This window comes from Stegostoma tigrinum, chromosome 6 (assembly GCF_030684315.1).
Source record: "Stegostoma tigrinum isolate sSteTig4 chromosome 6, sSteTig4.hap1, whole genome shotgun sequence".
Lineage (NCBI taxonomy): Eukaryota > Metazoa > Chordata > Chondrichthyes > Orectolobiformes > Stegostomatidae > Stegostoma > Stegostoma tigrinum.
In genome coordinates, this window is record NC_081359.1 from 53,719,932 (window position 1) to 53,742,551 (window position 22,620).

Here is a 22,620-nt window from a genome sequence, read left to right on the forward strand (position 1 = left end):
ATGTGGTTTACTACATTGTGTGTTGTCTGGTTTTTCGGTCTCTCATTCTGAAAAGTGAATGAAAATTTGGTGTACTGATTTCTAAAATGATTATGCTTAATACATTGATTTAAGAATCTATCATTGTCCATCTTTACAGAGTACCTTATTTTGAATTGCATGATTCATTGTCATAATTTACACTGAAATGAAATTAAAATGTAGCACTTTTGTGGCTTGAATTTTTAGCCTGCACTTTCAGACCACATAAAAGCCTTGGTATCCTTTATTACTATAGAGATCCCATGAGATGAAAGGAATAATTCGGTGATGCTACCAAAATGACCATCAGCAGCAGTAGAGGAATACAAGACATTTTCTTTAAAAAAGTCTCCTTTATCCAAAGGTTTTCTTTTGGATGGGGCAGTTAAAAATATGTATTTTTTTCAGCTGTTTTGAAGGAGCTTGCAGAGCATCTTTAAATTTGAGCAAAGGTTTAAACAAAAAGATAAAGTTACTACAGTCACATACCTCATCAGAGAGATTACTGGTGGGTCACCACACCTTAACTGAAGGGCAAAGTTGAGAAGGTAGGACCTTCATGGTAATTTCAGCTGGCATAGAAATTGAACCCATGCTGCTGGCATCCTTCTGCACTACAAATTAGTCATTCTGCAACTGAGCCAACTGACCCCATTACAAATCCTCATTCTTGGGTTTAAATATAAGAATGTTAAATTGTTGTTTCAGTTACAGAATGATTGCATCTCAAAGTAAACAAAATAATTGACATTCAGTTGCTCTAAATATCCTTGTGGATAAAAACAAAGTTGCTGGAAAAGCTCAGCAGGTCTGGTAGCATGTGTGAAGGAAAAAACACAGTTAATGTTTTGGGTCAAGACCCAAAATGTTAAATCTGTTTTTTCCCTTCACACATGCTGCTGGCTCTGCTGAGCTTTTCCAGAAACTTTGTTTTTGTTCCTGATTCACAGCAGCTGCAATTCTTTTGGTTTTAACCCTTGTCGATAAATATGACACATTATATGCAGCAAATTGCTGAGATTAATTTCTTCTCTGCATTTAGTTATCCTAAATCTAAATAGGCCATTGCAGTTGTTCCTGGGTAGATTAAGAAAATCAGTTTGGGTAAGGTACTTGGCCACTGCTGGTGCCTATGGAACTATTCATTAACAAAACCACTGTTTTTAGGACAACTGGACTGAGGAGATGAAAACCAAGTAAACTAACCCACGTATGACTTGCAGCCACAACAGTGCTGTTGTTTAATGATTTGAAATAATCCAATGTACATCTAGTGCTTCAAATGGCAAGAGTTTTAATACCTATAATATAGCAGATCTGAGCATTGTACCAGTAACAGGCCAGATCATCTCCTCTTCATTTGATTTTGTCTCTTTTTTCTTTCCTTGACTGGGAACTTGTGCGATGTCTTCAAGAGGCATAGCTCGGCCCTCTACGTGCAACAGCTTCTGTTCCATGGCACCACAATCAAAATACTGAAAAGCAAATTGAAATTTTCACACAATTGTGTTGTAATAAAACTTCATAGCATATTTTAAGGAGATAGCATGATCCAAAGTTCTTACAAAAACTTATTAAACTTAATTTAACATTGGGTCACAGAGAGAAAATATTTGGTCACATGATCAAAAGCTGGGTCAAAAAGGCTGGTGTGAGAAGGAGAGTGTTCTATGGAGGAAACTCCAAAAACTAAGCATTGTGCAGCTAAAGGTATGATGGAGTGATTAAAATCAGGGATGGGCAAGCATCATGGAGCTCAGTCAGTTATATAATTTGGTGGTTATAAGAGATGGGAAAAGAACAATGTTGTCAAAAGATTTGCAAACTAGGCAAAAAAAAATTAAAAGCAGACTACTTTTCAATTTGTTCAAGAGATGAGAGTTACACTGGCAAAGTTAGCACTTGTATGTCCTTAATTGCCTGTAAAATTTACTAATACATAACCTTCTTAAACTGTTATTGTCCATTGGTGCAAGAACATCCATGGTACTATTCAGAAGTGAGTTCCAGGATTTAGATTTGGAGGGTAACAGTGAGGAATGATGTAGCTCCCTCAGCCCTCTGGGGAAGAGAATTTCAAAAATTCACAGACCTCTGAAAAATATATTTTTCCTCTTATTCCTAAATGGCTTCCCTGCTTAATTTGAAATTCTGTCGCCCGGTTCTCATCTCCCACACAAGGTAGGCGTTTGAACTGTACCTACCCTGTCTATCTCTAAGTTCTGGATTATTTGCTGCCATTCTGTCACCTCCAGGGGAATGCCACCATCTGCTCCATTGTCAGTGTTCTGTAGGGACCATTCTCTGTGGGACACACTGGTTTACTTTTCTTCTATTCTCAACATCTCCCCATGCCGCATGGCATCTTCCCGTGCAATTGTAAAAGGTTTAACATCTGCCCGTTTATCTTCTCCCTCCTTGCTACCCAAGGCTCCAGACGTAACTTCCAGACGAAGCAGTGATTCGCCTGGTCTACTGTATTTGCTGTTCCCCTGTACATTGGGGAAATAATACACCGACTTGGCCGCTTTGTAGAACTATTATAACCTCTCAGAAAAAATGACCATGAGCTTCAATTTGCCTGTCATTTCAACACATCACTATGTTCACATGCCAACATTTCAGTCTCAGGCTTACTGCAGTGTTTCAGCGAGCCTCAGCATAAGCTTAATTAATAGCATCTCACTTTCCATTTGGGGACCGTGAAGCCTCGAACTCAAAATCAACTTCAATAACATTAGAGCCTGATTCCACCCTTCCATATTTTTAACTCAGCCCCTCGCCCTGGTCCTGTGATGACATGAATTATTTTCAGCACAACCAACTATTCTCACCCACTTTGCCCTATTATCACATGACATGGGTTGGTTTCAGTAGAGCCTAACCATTCTCTTCACACCTCAGCTATTATCACTTATTCAGTTTATCTTCTGTCCTGCCCATCATCTGCCTAACCTCTTCATATATCTCTGGGCTTCGTCTCCATCTATCTGTTCTTCACTCGTCCTCCTTGCCACCTTATCTTCAGCATAAATACCACATTTTCCTACGTGCTATCAGTTCTGAAGAAGAGTCACGGGACTCAAAACTTTAACTCTACTTTCTCCCCAAAGATGCTGTCAGAGATGCTGAGTTTCACTAGAAATTTCTGTTTTTCCTTCGTTCCAGATCTCCTCCATCTGCAGTTCTTTACTTTCATCCTTTATATATTTGGTAGGCTGCAATGAGATCATCTCTGATTGTTTAAATTCTACAGAATAATGGCCCACTTTTCATATTGCTCTTCATAGGGCAGTCCTGCCATCCTGGGAACAAATCTAGTGAATTGTATTCCCTCTTTGGCAATAAGGTAAGGGGATCAAAGTGACACAAGCACTGCAGACTCTGTACAGTTGATGCAAGACTTCACTACTCTTATACTCAAATCCTGTTGCAATAAAGACTACCGTACCTTCCTGAAATAGTGTGCTGAACTTGCATGTTAGCCTTCAGTAACTAATTGATGAAAGTAGCCAGATCTCTCTGTATATCTACACTTTTCAATCTCATTACTTAAATACACTGCATTTCTTTCCTACAAAAATAGATAACCTTGCATTTTTCCACATTATATTCCATCTGCCACATTGTCACCCACTCTTGGAGTCTATTCAAATCCTCTTAAAGCTGCTTTTCATCTTCCATACAGCACACATGCATACCTAGGCTTTATGACATCCACTAACTTGGAAATATTACATTTGGTTCACACATCCAAATCATTAATATAGTGTTGACAGCCTGGGCCCCACAATACAAATCCTTGCTGTGACCCATTAATCACAGCCTCTCAGGGAGAGAATGATCCATTAGGTCCTAACCTCTGACTTCAGATGTTCGCCAATCCTTGATTCATAGCCAGCACATTACCTCCTCTCCCACATGCTTTAATTTTGCTAACTAACTGCCTATTCTGAACTTTATCAATATCTTTCAGAAAATCCAATTCCAGTCAGCAACATCCTCAAAAAAAACATGTTTGTCAAACACGAATCCGTACTGATTATATACCAATCAGATCATTATTCAAGTGTCCATTTTTAGCACATCCTTTTTAATAGACATAATATACTAAAGGGATTAAAATTCAATCTTTTAGAGTCATCAATTTTGAAAATTTGTGCATCCTAGCAGGGAAAAAAGTGTGTTTATTTTACAATTCTCATATGGCTGGTGTAAAACACAAAATGAATTTACAATAGATTTTGGGTTTTATAATATTCTTTTCATCTTGGAATTCCTTAGCTAAGTCATAAATACACATCTGTTTGTCTTCAAAACATTTTTGAACCTTCCATCGTGTTGAAACTACCCTTGTGCTTGGCGCTGTCACCCTTCAAGCTCTCCACAATATTTGACACGACTGACCATTAATTTATTGCTTATTTGTCAAAATGTACTTGTATGATTAAATTCCTAACTATGCAATAATAGCTAGTTAGCAACATGATCCATCAATTGCTTTTCTTTATTTCACAGTCATCTCCACATTCACTCTCACCTCAATGCCCTCAATAACAGCATCTGCAGCCTCCATATGTATGCTGATTGCAGCAGCTCCACCTTTTCATTACATCCTGTGACCACTTTTGTCAGGCCATCTTTAACATGAATTTGGAAATAAGTTGAACATTTTCTGATCTGAATGGCTTCATCCCTACTTGCACAGTCTTCATTCCCACTATAGACTCAGGGAACTTTGATACCAGCTTTGCCTGCTTCCCTCGTCATGTGTTGTACTAGGCCATGTAAAACCTTGATATGACCCACATGCTATTCATTAAATGCTATCCAACCCTGCAGTTTAATTCTATATCTAATGCATCATACCACTAATAAAATCTTTGCCTACAATTGTTATTACTGTAGATTTTTCTGTCCTTCAGTTCACTCTTGCCATTCTGAAGAAATTTTGATACCTACGTTGTACCCTACATTTGAGTTTTGTTCATTCATGACCCTGTCTCTGAACTGCACTGGCTCCCTCAATCCTGAACACATTGAATTTAAAAATTTAGCTGCCTTCCCCACACAATTTATGCAACCTCACCGATGTTTTATGTCCACTCTTGCAATCTCCTGTCCTTTAATTTTATTTTTTCATATCTCCTGTACAAAGTGTAGCTGATGACCTCATTCTCCAGGATTCCTTTCTAAACCTACGACACTTTCCAAGTAATTGAAACGAAAACATCTTTTCAACAAAGCCTGTGGTTGTTCTCTTCAATATTCTCAATTTGGCCAAGCATTTTTCACTTGCACTAACTACCTAGGACATTTTCTATACTAGATGTTACAAAAATACCAATTGTAGTTGTAAATGTACAAATGATAAGTATTAATTTGCTATTAAATTTTCCTATCAATGGACATAATTGGTTTTATAAAGGGAGTGTATATGAAATCTACATGTTCTTTTAAAATACTTTTTATGCATCACACTGATAAATTTTTCTGGTCACAACATTGCAGGCTTCTCAGTTCAATAATGAGACTTATCAACAGGAAAAGAGAATTATATCTCCCTGAAGGGAAAAACAAAATAATCTGATCTGTAATAAAAATAGGCCTATTTGTTAGGTTTTTAAAAAATAACAAAAATTGAAGACTAGGAATTGTCTATGTATGGCCAAACGTGATTCAGAAATCTTGTATGTTAATTTTATTCTGTTGTGTATTGAAGTGGTTACAACTGTTCCCAATATTTTTTTCCTCAAAAAGGTAGTGTTTACTTCCTCAAAAACCTAGCAAATTAGAGAAAAGGAACAAACAATTCAAGGAACTCCTAAAATATCAATTTATGTAATTTGTATAAACTTCAAAACATTATGACTGGGGTTTACATCATGCTTACAAAAGTAATTTTATCATCAACTACACTGAGTGTCTGAATGTATCAAGTATGTAATTTGTTCTGATTTTAATTTACATGTTTTAGTATTTCACATGAGAGCTATAATTTATAAAGAATTGTCCTCTAAGGTACGTTACTTTGTGAAAAGCAAATAAATACTAGTATGATAAGATTAGCTTATGGTGCTGCTACAAGAAAGTGTCTGAGGAAAGAGGGTAATCATTGTTGACGGTGAAATTTTAAAATGCTGATGTTGTTTTGTTTCCCCATTACATGACGTTGGAAGTGGACTCCAATAATTATCAAGTTTTACACTTTGGCCAATACTTTATTTAACATGTATCTAAACAATATTAAAACTTAAAGGGAACATACATCATTGCACCATTATCTTTCTATAAATGCATATTCGATATTAAGTTTCCAATACATTTCTCTTTATAAAAATATAGTTTTACAAATAATAGCATTGAACTACATTCTGTACCTTTGCACCCTAACTGCTATTGAACAGTATTGTGGGTAATGACTAAAGATTTTAATAATTTCCATCAATTTTACTTCGCTAACCTTAAAGCATTTTTCATCCTCCTGCAACAAGTAGGTGAGATTCTGTGATACAGATTTGCCCAACTGGAACTGTGGCTCGTCATCATGTGTTTCTGTCCTTTCCTCTTTAAAATATGGTTGTGTTGCTGGAACTTTCTTCTCTGATGCAAGAAATGTTGCACTCTTGAGTTTTGGTAGGCTGAAGCTAGAATCATCACTGATTTCTACAATAGCAGCTGTTTCTAAAAAAAAAGTACTGTTATTACATTTCAAAAACTGCCTGGAACTTGAGATTGGCTTAACGCAGTGAGCAGCTGACTTATGCAATCAGAAAGATCATGTGTCGAATGACTGATTTTGTTAAGCTAGTTGGTGGCAGTTTGGCATCAAGTAGACATTTGCTTCAACGAAGCCAGGCTACTGAAGCCTTTTGTGGCTCATTTTGACCATGGTATTTTAGTTATCCCATGAGCGGAACCATCTCTGTTTATGTCCACCATTTCACAGACTTTTCATTTCTTTCAAAAAGAGAAAGAGTGCTAACCCTGTTCAATCATTCCTCATAGCTGCACTTCTAAGTTCTGTTATCATGCTTGAAAAACTCTTTTGCACTTAGCCAAGTGATTTCATATCCATTTTGTAATGTTGAAACCAGAAGTGTGAATGGCATTATTGATTGTCTAACCAAGGTTCTAAGTTCTCTACTTCTGAATTGTATTCCTCTAGAAATGAACACCAGTGTTTTTTTGTAATAAAATAATTTTATGAAGCTGCATTGCTTTTTAATGATTTGCTTTTTCAGGCACCAAGCTATCTTTGCATTTAGATACTGTAGTGGCATTTTACAAGGAGAAGTTGGCCTCTTAGTCTGAGGCCAAATGCACCACCCCGTACTTGCTTCATTGCAATTATACTCGAGCATCAATCTGTGTAAACACTAATTCTTACCTTCTATCAGTTTGAGTAAAGTCTTTTAACTTTCACCTCATGGCTTCATCTTTTCATGCTCTGCTTGTCAGTTCTAGCCTCAATGTGCTGCAACTCATTTAGAATGTCTCAACTCACTTGCTCGCCTATTCAAGTTCCTGGAGTTCCATCACTTGCATCCTTGCCAAATTCCATTGCCTCATTATAGTCCAGAAAATTGTTTTTTAAGGTTCTTGCCTTGTTTTTCAGGGTCCTATGTGACCAGTTACTAATTTCCTCGACTATTCAACCTCAGCAGTTGGGATTTGGATTCTCTCACATCACCTGATATTTTGACATGTGCTTACTACTTATTCTTCAGTTGTTCTTCTGCTCCATTGGTGGCTGCTTGTTTGACTATTACATATCCATAGATAAATTTTCAAAAATATAATGATACTCTTAAAATAACACATTGGACACTGTTTCTAATGGTAGTAGATTGCTCTGTGCTAGATGGGGATTGGGCATCTTCAATGTTAATGTGTCTGCATCCATCTTTGGATAATAGTTCTTTTAGATGGTAAGTAGAGTTTAAGGTTCAGAAGATGAACCACTGTGATAGAATATGCAGCCTCTGCCCTGCTCTTACAGCTACAGTGCTGATATGGCTGGCCAATTTGAACTTCTCATCAATGGTAACCCCCAGTATGTTAATGATGTCATGAAGGTTCAAGAAAGATGACTTACCTTTCTCTTGTTTATAATGATATGGACATGATACATTTGTGCAAATATTACTTGTCATTTGTCTGCCCAAGCTTCCGCTTTATCCAGATCCAGCTCAGTAGACTAGTAAATGTTATTTTGCTACTGTAGTAATTGTGACTGAAACTGAATGCAAAAATTGCTAACAATTTCATCTACTCTGGTCTTATGGTATATAAGTGTTGATAGAAAATCTCCTGAATTCTGGGTGGTTTGGAAGATGACAATTGTCATAATATAGTCTTGTCAGGGAGCCGAGAAACACGCTCACATCCTAATTGTAACATTGGACTTGATCATTCAGTTATGGCAAAGCAAAGGCATAGACCACTGCTTGTAAAACAATGCCTTTTCATTGGCTCAAACATGATTGCAGCATAGGTTGATCAACAAAAGTACTGAAGAGGCCTTGTAGCATGGTATATTTCTAGCAAGGCTTTACCACCTCTGTCATAAGCTGAGCATGACTATTAAGGGGAATCTTCAGCTCAATTTCAATCCTTGAATTTCAGACCCATTTGCAGACCTTCAATGAATGGCTTCTCATTATTTTAGATATTTGATTCACTTTTAGTTCGAGCTTTTCCTCCATCTGTTAGCTCTCCCAGTTCTTAAACTTACAAGAGGCAAGATAGGATCAATGGGGCATCTGGCAAGGACAGCACAATATAACTAATTGTTTCTCACACTCACCAAGCAATTTGTGTTGAATGACCTCCAGCTCTTAGTTAAATCCATAACAATTCACTCTGACTGCCAAACTCTACCACTTTAAAGGACAAGTGCACAACATCCGTGGAAACACCATCTGCTCCCTCCAAGCCACACACCATCCAGACTTGGGGGACTATATCACAGTTCCTTTGCTATTGTGGATCAAAATCCTGGAACTCCCTCCCGAACTGCATTGTGAGCGTACCTTAACCTAAAGGACTGTAGAGGGTCAAGAATATACCTCACCACCATCTTCTCAAAAGTAATGTGATGTCAGCAATCAATTCTGGCTTCTGCCAGTGATACTCCCATTCCATGAAAGGAAAAAAAAATTCTATCTTCTCCTAAATCAGTGCACATAATTACTTGAATAAAGTAGCTCAAATGATGTGAATTGAATGTCAAGTGTTCCGTGCATAGTTACAAATCAATATTGTATATTTAGCCTTTTTTAAAACGTAATATTATAGAAACATGAGTACTATTTAACAATGCAGAAATGTGTAAAATACTGTTTTCTGAAATCAAGAGTTTGTGATTTACAGAATTTTTTTCTTAATATTACCTGATGGTTCACCTCTGAACTCAAATTCTGCTAATTCACCTTCCAGAATCCCACCATCTTGGCTCTTGGGTTCAGCTGCACGAATTTTGAATAAGTTTCTATGACCATCAGAAATAAAGAATCATTGAATTATCATCTCCGATTGAAGTGAGGTGACTGGAGAGCTGATAATCACCTATATTGCCACCTTCGAGGAAGCCCTAATGAATCTACAGCCAACAAGGTACATGATAGGTCATCGGCAGACCTTTCCCCTGCATCATAACCCTTGAGGAGGGGTCTCTGAAACAGCGTGTCACTGGCCATTCAAAGTGTTGCTACCCTATGCTCTTCCTGCTTCCACACATGCTACTAGAGGTAGCAGATTCAGTACAGTGTGCGAAATAAATGGTTTTGCATTTGTCAGGTGGAAACAAAAACAGATAATTTTACCAGCTGTGTTCTTTATGAAACTTTCAGAAATATGGCATAGTTAGCATAATATGGAATGGCATTACGTATTACCAAAAACGATATTTCTCCCCAAAAATTGCTCTAAAAGGGTAACTTTATATTATTTTGAGAATTACAACTTACATTTCAGGTTTACAGCAAAGATTTATAACTTGGTATACCTATTAATTCAAATCTTAATACAGCCAATAACAATGCATTAAAAATAACTATAATAGGTATAATAAACATTAGGAACAGCATTTAAATATTAAAATTAAGACTATACAGATCTGTTAATAATGTATTGAGAAAGTGAGAGATGTCTAATTACTTATGAGGATTGGCCATTACCTGCATACATTAAGGTCACTGATCTGGCAATCAAACAGTTGACTCAAAACTTTCAGATTGTCCTGTTCAATGTTTTGAACTGCTTGTTCTAGATTAGTAACTTCCAGATTATATAGATTTAGCTGCAAAAAGATGAATAAATAATACGTTAATCAGTACCAAAATTTGACCAAAACTTTCACCTGGAATTTTGTCAATGATGAAACAATTGAGTTTGGCATTCACTAGGGAGTCTCTGTGATATGTTTTCCCCCCTCCTGCTACACTGTAAATCTGGTACTAAGTGCAGCAGCATTGATGTCAATGAGCAAGTTAAGCAGCCAATAATACTGAAGTGTTTATACATTAAACCAGACATTTAATATCCTCAAAAGATTTTTCATGCTATTCTTGAACCTTGGTTTATTACCTATCTTCCTCCTTGCTGGATGCATAAGTACTCACTACTGTGGGGAGCTCCTGGGATTCCTAGCATGGTGCAATTGTTAAAGCCTAGCCATGCTCCAGGTGAAGCACTACGACAGGAGTTAACATTCACTATGCACATAATCGGGGAACAAAAATAAACTATTTCCTTTTGAAGAAAAGGCCTTCTCAGCGCAAATTGGTGGTATGGTAGACACCACTTTGCAAATACAGATCCACATTCAAAAGTGTATTGCTGTTTAGGAACCAGTTTTATTGTCCTCTGCCTCATTCCATCCTAAAATCCTGTCTGAGGGAGAGCTACTCTTTCTCCAATGCCTGGTGTCACATACAGGTTAGTTATGCCAACCATTGTGCTGCACTTTGTCCATTTTCTTACCTGTGATTAAAGCTAAGGTGTTTCTAACCATTGATGAGCCACCATCTTGCAGTAACTCATACCTTCAAAGGCATTACAGTCTCTTCCCTTATGTGTTCAATGGTCCTCTTACACAATGATACTCTCTTCTGCATCCCAGCTTGCTGCCTTCAATCCCCACAATTGACTTCCCCGACTTCTGTCATAGCAGTAGCTCCTTGTAACCTTCTCCTGACTTTGATTGAGCTGATGCCCAGGACTGACTTTGGCCTATATCTTAGGGTGAATCCCTGGTTGCACTGGACCTGTAAAATTGTGTGATACTGATGTAGCACGATGTTATACAGCAACATGTCAATATCCTTGACTGACTGCTGACAACTCAGACAAGTTACCTGCCTTGTGTCTGTGTTTTTGAAAAAAAAGAGCCAATGTGGAAGTAGAGATATTGGATACGGTAGTGATGATTTTTTAAAACTCCCAAGATTTGGGAAAGGTACTCGTGGATTGGAAACGTTCTAATGTGACAGCCTTGTTCAAAAAAGGAGCCCGGCAGGAAGTTGGTGTGGATGTGAACATAGGAGGTATTGTTACTAAATTTGAAGGTGACACCAAAATTGGAGGTGTAGTAGACAGCAAGGAAGGTCTTAGAGGTACTACAGACCTATGTAGTGGAGAAACTGCTGGAGACATCATTAAGGAGGAGATAACTGAACCACTTGAAAAAACCAAGTTCAATTCACCAGTGTCAACACAGTTTCATGAAAGGCAAGTTATGCTTGACAAACTTGCTGGAATTTTTTAAAGGATGTAACCAGCAAGGTGGATAATGGAGATTAAGTGGATGTAGTATATCTAGACTTCCAGAAAGCATTTGACAAGGTGCTGCATAAAAGACTGATTGAGAAGGTTAGATCCCGGGGGCTAAGGGCAGAGTGTTGGATTGGATAGAGCATTGGTTGACTGACGGAAAGCAGAGGGTCAGAAAAAATAGATCCTTCCCTAGATAGTAAACTATAACTAGGGGAGTGCTGCAGACCTCAAATATTTATAATCTACGTAAATAATCTGCAAGTAGGGATCGAGTATAACATAGCAAAAATCAAGGATGATACTAAAATAGGTGTAAAAGCAGGCAGAGGAGGTAGGGAGTTTACAGATGGATACTGATTGGCTCGGGGAACAGGCCAGAATCTGGCAGATAGAGTTCAATATGGATAAGTGTGAGGTTGTGCATTTTGACTGGAAAAATTAAACGGCAAATTATTATTTAAATGGGAAGCAGATTCCATGTGCATGAGTGCAGAGGGATCTGAGTGTCTTTGCGTATGAACCACAGAAAGTGGATATGCAGGTGTCGTTTACAATAAGAAAGGCAAATGGGATTCTGGCATTTATTGCAAAAGGGCTGATTACAAAAATAAGAAACTGTTATAATTATATGAGGAATATTGTGGTCAGTTTTGGTGTCCTTCCTTGAGGAAGGATGTGGTGACTTCGGAGTCAGTTCAGAGGAGGTTTACAAGATTGATTCTTGGGATGAAAAGGCGATTATATGAGGAGCTTGGGATTGTACTTGCCTGAGTTCGGAAGAATGAGAGGGGATCTGACTGAGGTATAAAAAATGCTAAAGGGGATTGATAAGGCAGACCTTGAACAGATGTTCCTTCTTGTAGAACAGCCTTGAATAAGAAGGCATAGATGTAGAGTGAGAGGAGGTAGGTTCAAAACTGAAACGAGGAGAAACTACTTCTCTGAGGGTTGTGAATCTGCAGAACTCTACCACAGAATGCACTGGAGGCAGAATCAATCAACAGATTCAAGAGAGAAATAGATATGGTTCTGATGAAAAGCAGGCGAAAGGGCTATGGGGAGTAGGCAGGAAAGTGGAGTTGAGACCAAGATAAGATCTGCAATGATCGTATTAAATGGTAGAGTGGACTGAATTGCCTACTACTACTCCTATTTTCTATGCTCACATCCATGAGTTAGGTACCTGAACCTGCCTGTGAAATGTCCTGGCAACAGCATTACATGAAAGAAGACTGCGCACTCCAAGGAGCTGCACTGACATGGAGAACTATATTGTAAATGGCTCAGGGATTATCCTTAAGGGGTGGTGAGGCTGTTAATTGCCCATTGTCAATGTCCATGGCTGGGCATGTGGGCAAACACTGCCTATGGAATTTGCCCTGAGATATTGATAACTGCTGTCTAAGAGTCTTGTTTCTATCCGATGGTTGGGAGAATAGGAAACTGTATTTCAATAAAGTAAGATTAAGAAACAATACCATGTTAATGCATGCAAATGGTTGTTAATAGGGCTTTGGCTGTTCACTAACGAGATTTCTGTCTCATGGATCAAGACTTGAATGGAGAATTGGACCTTTCCTTCTTGCTGTTGAGAATCTCATTAGAGTCATTGAGATATACAGCACAGAAATAGACTCTTCGGTCTAACTTGTCCATGTCTACCAGATACCCTAAACAAATCTAGTCCCATTTAGTCTCATATGGGCCAGCATTTAGCCCCTATACCTCTAAGACCTTCCTTGCTGTCTACTACACCTCCAATTTTGGTGTCACCTTCAAATTTAGTAACAATACCTCCTATGTTCACATCCAAATCATTTATATAAATGACAAAAAGCAATAGATCCAGCACCAAGCCTTGTGGCACACCACTGATCACAAGCTTCCAGTCTGAAAAGCAACTGTCCATCACCACCCCATGTCTTCTACCTTCCAGTAAGTTCTGTATCCAAATAGCTAGCTCTCCCTCTATTCCTTGTGATCTGATCTTGCTAATCAATTTATAATGAGGAATCCTTGTCAAATGTCTTGCTGAAATCCATAGACCATGACCCCTGGTCTGCCCTCATCAATCCTCTTTGATACTTCAAGAAACTCAATTGAGGTCATGAGACATGATTTCCCATGAGCAAAGCCATGTTTACTATCCCTAATTTAGTCTTTGCCTTTCCAAGTACATGTAAATCCTGTCTCTCAGGATTCCCTCCCATAATTTGCCCACCACCAATGTCAAACTCACTGGTCTATAGTTCCCTGGCTTATCCTTTCCACTTTTCTTAAATAGTGGCACCACATTAGCCAACCTCCAGTCTTTTGTCACCTTGCCTGTGGCTATCAATGGTACAAATATCTCAACAAGGGGCCTAGCAATCACTTGCCTAGTTTCCCAAAGAGTTCTAGGGCACACTTGATCAGGTCCTGGGGATTTATCCACCTTTATGCGTTTTAAGACATCCAGCACCACCACCTCTGTAATATCAACACTTTCTTTTTCAAGAGGTTGTTATTTATTTTGCAGTGTTTTCTATCTTTCATATCTTTCTCACAGTAAACATTGATGCAAAGCACTTGTTTAGTATCTCCCACCTCTGCCCCCACCTCTTCAACCCCCCGCCCCGCCCAATCTCCTGCAGTTCCACATAGGTGACTTTGCTGATCTTTAAGGGGCCCTCTTCTCTCACTAGTTATGCTTTTGGCTGAATGTATTTGAAGATCCCTTTGCACTCTCCTTAGCCCCATTTGCCAAAGCTATCTGGTGTCCCCTCTTTGCCCTCGTGATTTTCCACTGAAGTATACTCCTACTGCCTTTATATGATAAAGTAGCATTTGTGCCAGAATAAGAATTTAACTATTTGACCTTGACATTCAATACAATTACCAAAGCTCAATCCCTCACTATCAACTTCATGGGGGTTTAACAATGATCAGAAACTGAACTGAAATAGCTACATAAATATCATGGCTACAAAAGAAGGTCAGAGGCTAGGAGTCCTGCAGAACATGATTCATCTCCTGTTTCAGAAGTCACAGATGTTTTACAGTACAGAAGGAGCCCTTTCTGCTTATTGTGTCTGTGCTAGCTCCTCAAATGAGCCTCATTACATTGTTCCAATTGCCTGCTTTCCTCCATACTCTTGCGTATTACTTTTGTTCAAAAAACCATCAAGTACTGTCATGAATGCATCAATTGAACATGCCTCCATGTTCATTTTCACACCTCACTGCAGTGCATTCAATAGTTTAACTGATGAGTGAAAATCCTATATATTTCAATAAGTTCTCGTCTCATGCTTCTAAATTCCAATGAGTACAATCCCAATCTACTCAACCTCTCCTCATAAAAATAATTCCTCCATACCCAGGATCAACCTAGCGAAACTTCCCTGGACCAAATGCAAAACCAGTATATTTTTCCTTCAATAAGAGGGAGAAAGCTGTTTTACCAGTCTTCCATCTGTGGCCTGACATGTGTTTTGCGTAGATTTAGCAAGTGCTCTCTATTTGTATACTTCATTCCCTTTTCCCAAGGCCAACATTCCATTTGCCTTCCTTTATTACCTGCTTATGTTGGATGTTGTATTTTCATAAATTGTTTACTGGACCCTATATTCTTCTGTGCTGCAACTTTCTATAGTCTTTCCCAATTTAAATACTATTCAGTTTCTCTATTCTTCCTGCCAAAATGCACAACTTTTTCATTTTCCCAAATTATATTCCATCTGCCAAATTTTTGCTCACTCATTCAGCCTAGCTATATCTTTATCTGTACTGCTTGCCTTTCCACTTCCTTTGTCATACATAACTTCTCAATAGCACATTCACTTCCCTCATCCAAGTCATTAACTTATATTGTAAACGATAGTGACCCAGGCATTGATCCTTGTAGCACACCACAAATTATGGGTCACCATCCTGAAAATACTCTTTTCATCCCAACTTTGTCTTTCATTGGTTAACCAATCCTCCATCCATGGTAGTATACTATCCACAGCATATTATTAAAATTATCATTTCTTACTGAATAGCCTTGTGATACCTTATGGATGCTAATTGGAAATCCAAGTATATTACATTTGCTGGTTCTCCTTTATCTACCGTACTTGTAACCTCCTCAAACACCTATGAAATTCTGTAAGGCATGATCACCTCTTCGTGAAGCCATGTTGACTCTACTTGATTATATTGAGTTTCTAATTGTTCTGTAATTACATCTTTTATAACAGATTATAACAATTTACCAACAACAGATGTGTTGAGCTGACCGGTCTACAGTTACCTGTTTCTTTTCTCCTTCAATTTTTGAATAAAGCTGTTGCATTGGGAGTTTTCCAACTTTCTGGGACTTTTCTGGAATCTAAGGATTCTTGGAAGATTACTATCAGTGCATTCACTATCTCTACAGCTACTTCCTTAAAAATACTAGGATATAACTCATCAGGTCCAGGGGACGTATCATTCTTCAGTCCCATTATTTCCTCTAGTACTCATTTCTTTTTAAAATGTTGTAATTGTTCTAGCCGCCTCCACCACCACCACCTCTGGCAGCTCATTCTATACACCACCCTCTGTGAAAATGTTGACCCTTCGATCCCTTTTGAATCTTTCCCCTCTCATCTTTAAAGCTATGTCCTCTCTACTTTTGGACTCCCCTACCCCAGGGAAAAGATCTTGTCTATTTACCCTATCCATGCCCCTCATGATTTTATAAACCATTATAAGGACACTCCTCAGCCTTTTGATGCTCAGTCTATTCAGCCTCTCCCTATAGCTCAAACCCTCAAAAAGGCTTGGGAAGGATATGGGGCCAAATATTGGCAAATGGGACTAGGTTTGTTTAGGATATCTGGTTCAGCGTTGACAAGTTGGACTAAAGGGTCTGTTTCCGTGCTGTATATCTGACTCTATGGCTTGTTCTCTGGTGATAATTATTACCCTTATTTATTGCCCCACCCCCTTTAGCCCATTAATTATTTAGTATTTTGCAATGGTATTAGTATCATTTACCATGAAGATTGATATGAAGTAATCCTTCAACTCTGCTGACATTTTCTGGCTACCTTTTTAACATCTCCCCAACCTCATTCTGTAAAGGGCCTATATTCACTGTTGTCTCAGTTTCCCTTTTTATATATTTAAAGAAGTTCTTGCTATCCATGTTTGTTACTCGCTAGTTTGCCCTCAGCTTCTTTTCCTCTTTCGTTCATTTTAAAACTTGCCTAATTCTTTGCCGTTTTTTCTCTTTTATTTTGATGCTATCCTTGACTTCCTTGGTTAACCATGGTCAATCTATCCCTTTCCTACAATCCTCCTTCCTCACTGGGATATATCGTTGCTATTAGTCATGAAGTAGTTTTTTTTTAAAAGAGCTTCTGCCATTGTTTATCAACCTTTACAATTTCTGATCAATGGTAGCCCCCAGGAGATTGATATTGGGAATTCAAGCATGGTAATACTGTTGAATATCAAGGAAATGATTAAATTATCTCTTAGTGGTGATGGTCACAATCTGGCACTTCTGTGGCTTAAGTGTTATTTGCCACTTATCAGTCCGAGCCCAACAGTTATCCAGACTTTGCAGTTGCAGTACACAGACTGCTTTGTTATCTGTGGAGTCATGAACAGTGCTGAACATTGAATAGTTAACTGTGAATGTTCCTACTTCTGATCTTTTGAAGGAGGGAAAGTTATTAATGAAGCTGTTGAGGATAGTGCAGTCTAAGAACTTATCCTGAGGAACTCTTGCAATCATGTCCTTGGACTCAAAATGATTGCCCCCCACAACAACCACGAACATCTTCCATTGGGCTGCGTATCACTCCTGTCAATGCACAGTGTTCCTCTGATTCCTACTGACATCCATTGTGATGTCAGACTTCAAGAGTGGAGAGAGATTTTTTTAAACTGGGAAATGAAAGTATCAACAGTTGACAGAACTGGTAGAGGTAAAACAAATCCACCTTTCCAGGAGGAGTATCCTGGATTAATCCCATGGGTTTAAATCCTACATTGGGGATGTGGAATTTAAATTTAATTAGTAAACCTCAAATATAAAACTAAATTCAGTAACCATGACAGCATTAGTAATTGTTGTTCACTCGTTTTTCATTCGTGGTTAGCACTGCAGCCTCACAGCGCCAGGGACCCAGATTCGATTCCAGCCTCAGGTAACTGTGTGTGCAGAGTTTGCACATTCTCCCCGTGTCTGTGTGGGTTTCTTCGGGTGCTGCGGTTTCCTCCCACGGTCCAAAGATGTGCAGGCTAGATGGATCGACCATGCTAAATTACCCATAGTGTTCAGGGGTGTGAGGGTTATCGGGGGGTGGGTCTGGGTGGAATGCTCCAAGGGGAGGTGTGGACTTGTTGGGCCGAAGGGCCTGATTCCACACTGTAGGGAATCTAATCTAATCAACCTTAGGTTTAGGGTAAAAGTTTGGGACAACATCGTGGGCCTGGTATATTCTAAGATTGTAGAAATGAAACATCACAACAACAATTACAGTAGTACTGAATTATTTTTATTTATTTTTTGCTCATGAAAGATTTAGTCAGCTCTGCAGTTTGAATATTTATCCAAATATCCTCAATGTTTATTCTTTATACAGCTTGAATCCATTAACTAGATACTTTTTCTTTAGTCAGGTATGATTGTATTCACTGGAGAGTCATTTTCTTCTGATCACAAATCATTCAAATAACTGATTAACTAATAAAGTTACGCAGCTCACCAATATCTAGGCAACAGAAGTTTAAGTGATTGGGAATCCTACTATTGGATTCAAAGGTGCAAGCTTTTGCACAGGGTCGAGACAGGGAGTAGGCTGATGGGAAAAGAGTTTCTATGTGTTGAATACTTATGTGTTAATTAAAGAATATAAGATAATATGAAAAAAATTGTGTAATATTTTCTTACCTCTTTCTTTAGCCATGCATTTTCCTTTACTTGTTGGCGACTGTATCTACCCATGTAACCTACAGCCTTCTGGACAGAAGAGTAAGTAATTTTCAAAGAATCACATTGACAGATTGCTATATATTGTTAATATGAATATGTTAATGTGAATCAAAGTGACCTGTTTTGACCAGTAGAAGGGCAAGTAGCAACAGCAGAAAAAGGCATCAGCTGAAACAGCGGCATTCAAATAAGATCATAAAATGACAGTCCCAAATATTTCAGCAACACCGTATGGTGATCATTGAACCAGCAAGAACACTGAACCCCAGGACTGAATTACATAATTGGCTATTGACCATGCAGTGAAAAAGTATATTGTGAACATCAATAATTAAAATCATAATGGATTGGAATTTCCAGAAAATTGTGTTAGCCGTTATTCGAAAGTGGTAGCTCCATTGAATTCTGGCATGTCTGATTTATGCTTTTTTTTATTAAATCATAGTGAAAATGGACTATAGTATTCAACTTTGTAATATCTGAGATGTTCATGGACTAAAAGCAAATTTTATTAAAAGGACAAACACTTACCTAAAAGGTTGCTATGATCACGCTGATCAAATTGAGGCAGCTCATGGAACCATCAGTTTGGTATCTGAGCCAAAGTTAACATTGTTATAAAAGGGTACTAAAACCCAATTCTGTGTGTCCTGGTTGATTCAGAACTTTCTATAAGTTACACATTCAGGTGAAAGATGTCTGTAGAGTGTTCAGCTTGGAAGACAATGAGCATACTCAGGAATATACAAATGAATCTTAATCACAGCTGCTTCTGGACAACAAAGCAGTTACTAGGAAAAATAGATTTGGAAGCGGGAATTGAAGATTCTCTATCATCAAACTAATAGGTCAGTGTTTGGTGGGAAAGGAATCTTTAAAAACTTTAAATTTGTCTGCATCTACCTGTCTGTATGACATCCCGCATCTTCATGCTGCACAATGTTCAGCACCAATCAAAAGTCCTGGCTTGAAGGAGAACTTGAAAGTGGTGGTGATCTCATATATCTGCTGCCCTTGTCCTTCTAGATGGAGATGGTCATGGGTTTGTAAGGTGCTGTCTGGGGATCTTTTGTGAATTTCTACAGTGCATTGTGTAGATAGCACACACTGCTGCTACCAAGCATCAATGGTAGAGGGAGTGGATGCAGTGCTAATCAAGCAGGTAGCTTTGTCATGGATGGTGTCAGGCTTTCCCAGTGCACTCATCAAGGCAAGTGGGGAATATTCCAATGCATTTGACTTGTGCCTTGTAAATGGTGTACAAGCTTTCGAGAGTCAGGAAGTGAGTTAGTTGCCACAGATTCTTAGCTTCTGACCTGTTCTTGTGGCCACTGAATTTATGAGGTGAGTCCAGTTGAGCTTCTGATCAATGATAACACCCAGAATGTTGATAATGGAGGTTTCAGTGAAGGTAACACCATTGATGTCAAGGGATGGTAGTTAAATTATCTCTTACTGATGGTCATAGCCTGACATTTATGTGGCACAAATATTACTTGCCACTCATCAACCCAAGCCTTGTAAAGGCTTGTCCAGATCTTGTTGCATTTGGATACAGACTGCCTCACTGTCTGAGGAGTGTAAATGGTGCTGAACATTGTGCAATCATCAGTCAACATTCCCATTTCTGACCTTATGGAGGCAAGGTCATTGATGAAGCAGTTGAAGATGGTTGGGCCGAGGACACTCCCCTAAGGAGCTCCTGCAGAGATGTCCTGGAGTTGAGATGACTGACCTCCATCAACCACGACCACCTTCTTGCGTGTCAGGTATGTCTCCAACCACTGGAGAGTTTTTCCTGATACCCATGATTCCAGTTTTGGTAGGGCTCCTTGATGCCACATTCAGTCGAATGTAGCCTTGATGTCAAGGGCTGTCACTCTTGCCTCAGCTTTGAAATTCAGCTTTTTTTGTTGTCCATGCTTGAACCAAGGCTGTAATGAGGTCAGGAGCTGAGTGGCTATGACAGAACCCAAACTGGGCTTCACTGAGCAGGTTATTGCTGAGCAGGTGCAGCTTGATAGCACTGTTGATGGTACCTTCCAACACTTTACTGATGATCAACAATAGACTGATGGGACAGTAATTAGCCAGATTGGATTTGTCCTGCTTTTTACGGTCAGGACATACTTGGGCAATTTTCCACCTTGTCAGGTAGATGTCAGTGTTGAACTGTACTGGAACAGCTTGGCTAGGGGAGCAATAAGTTCTGGATCGCCAGTCTTCAGTACTATTGTTGGAATGTTGTCAGGGTCCGTAGCCTTTGCAGTATCCAATGCCTCTAACCTTTTCTTGATATCACGTGGAGTGAATTGAACTGGCTGAAAGCTAGTATCTGTAATGTCGGGGACCACTGCACGGGGCCGAGATGGACCATCCACTCAAGACTTCCAGCTGAAGATTGCTGCAAATGCTTCAGCTCTATCTTTTGCACTGATGTGCGGGGCTCTTCCATCATTGAGGATGGGGATATTTGTGGAGCCTTCTCCAGTGAGTTGTTACATTGTCCAACACCATTCACGACTGGATGTGACAGGACTGCAGAGCTTCGATCTGATCCGTTGGTTGTGGGTTCGCTTACCTCTGTCGATCACTTGTTGCTTCTGCTGTTTGTCATGCAAGTAATCCTGTTTGGTGGCTTCACCAGGTTGACACCTCATCTTCAGGTATGCCTCGTGCTGCTCCTGGCATGTCCTTCTGCACTCTTCATTGAACTAGAGTTGATCCCCTGACTGGACGGTAATGATTGAGTGGGGGATATACTGGGCCATGAGGTTACAGATTGTGCTGGAGTGCAATTCTGCTGATGTTGATGACCCACGGCGTCTCATGGATGCCCAGTCTTGAGTTGCCAGATCTGAGCAAAATCTGTCCCATTTAGCATGGCGATAGTGCCATATAACAGGATGGAGGTTATTTTCAATGTGAAAGCGCGACGTAGTCTCCATAAGGACAATGCGGTGGTCGCTCTTAACAATACTGTCATAGACAGATGCATCTGCAATTGGCAGATCAGTAAGCGTGTTTTGCATCTGTGACAGACCAGTCTCGCAGCTAGGTCCTTTAGCACCAAACCAGCTCAATCAGTAGTGCTGCTGCAGAGCCACCAAGCTTGGTGGTCGACATTGAAATACCCTACCAGTGTACATTTTGTGTCTTTACCATCCTCAGTGCCTCCTCTAAGTGTTGTTTAACATGGAGGAGTACTGATTCATCAGCTGAAGTAGAATGGTACATGGTAATCAGCAAGTGATTTCCTTACTTTGTATAGTCAGCCTACATACCTGGCATCACACCTGCACTGAAATTCATATATCAAATTATTCTTTTGTGTGGCAGCAAAATGCCTATTTGGCTTGACAGCAGCATACTATTAGTGGAGAAAAACACTCAAAGGTTTACCGCATATTAGTACTGTAAGACGGCAAACTTTGTCTGCTGTTCAAATTTTTGACGCACCTCAACCTGAGAAAGGCTGGGCACATGGTGGATGTAGGCTTATTCATGAATTTTCATGATCTGATCAGGATTTCTGCATACACAGCATATTTTTGATATGCCCTAGCTCAAGTGTCAAGCTTACCCGATGAGCGAATGGCTATGCCCCTGTCCAGGAGGTTGTCAATAGACTGATCATGTCGTGTGTATGACCGTAGGAATCCCAGCACATGCACAGTAAATGTGGACTTTTAATAGACAGTAGTTGATATTGGCAGACTGCTCAATTAATATGTTGAGGAAAAGGAGTTTATTTGATGGACCACTGAAATGGGACAGTTTGAGTGCAGTATGGAGTTTATTGAATAAAAATTGAAACCGGGAGGGTCACCAGACCTGAAAAGTTAACTGATTTCTCTTCACAGATGCTG

At 39.2% G+C, this 22,620-nt stretch overlaps 1 protein-coding gene across 9 annotated transcripts in view; it reads right to left on the minus strand.

Annotated features, from left to right (window-relative positions):
• The window catches only part of ccdc83 (coiled-coil domain containing 83), a 78,390-nt gene that overhangs the window by 15,856 nt on the left and 39,914 nt on the right, over positions 1-22,620 (minus strand). For 6 of the 9 annotated variants that reach the window (XR_009445844.1, XM_059646580.1, XM_048532042.1 and 3 more), the window contains 5 exons: positions 18,710-18,778; positions 10,203-10,324; positions 9,417-9,514; positions 6,485-6,705; positions 1,323-1,496 (listed from right to left, as the gene is read on the minus strand). Coding sequence is in view for 8 of the 9 variants with exons in the window: in XM_059646580.1 (XP_059502563.1) it covers positions 1,323-1,496; positions 6,485-6,705; positions 9,417-9,514; positions 10,203-10,324; positions 18,710-18,778 (684 nt within the window). In the remaining variant the exon portion in view is untranslated. Of the gene's footprint in view, positions 1-1,322; positions 1,497-6,484; positions 6,706-9,416; positions 9,515-10,202; positions 10,325-18,709; positions 18,779-22,620 lie in introns of those variants that run through there. The other 3 variants (XM_048532044.2, XM_059646578.1, XM_048532045.1) reach the window with 3 other exon arrangements.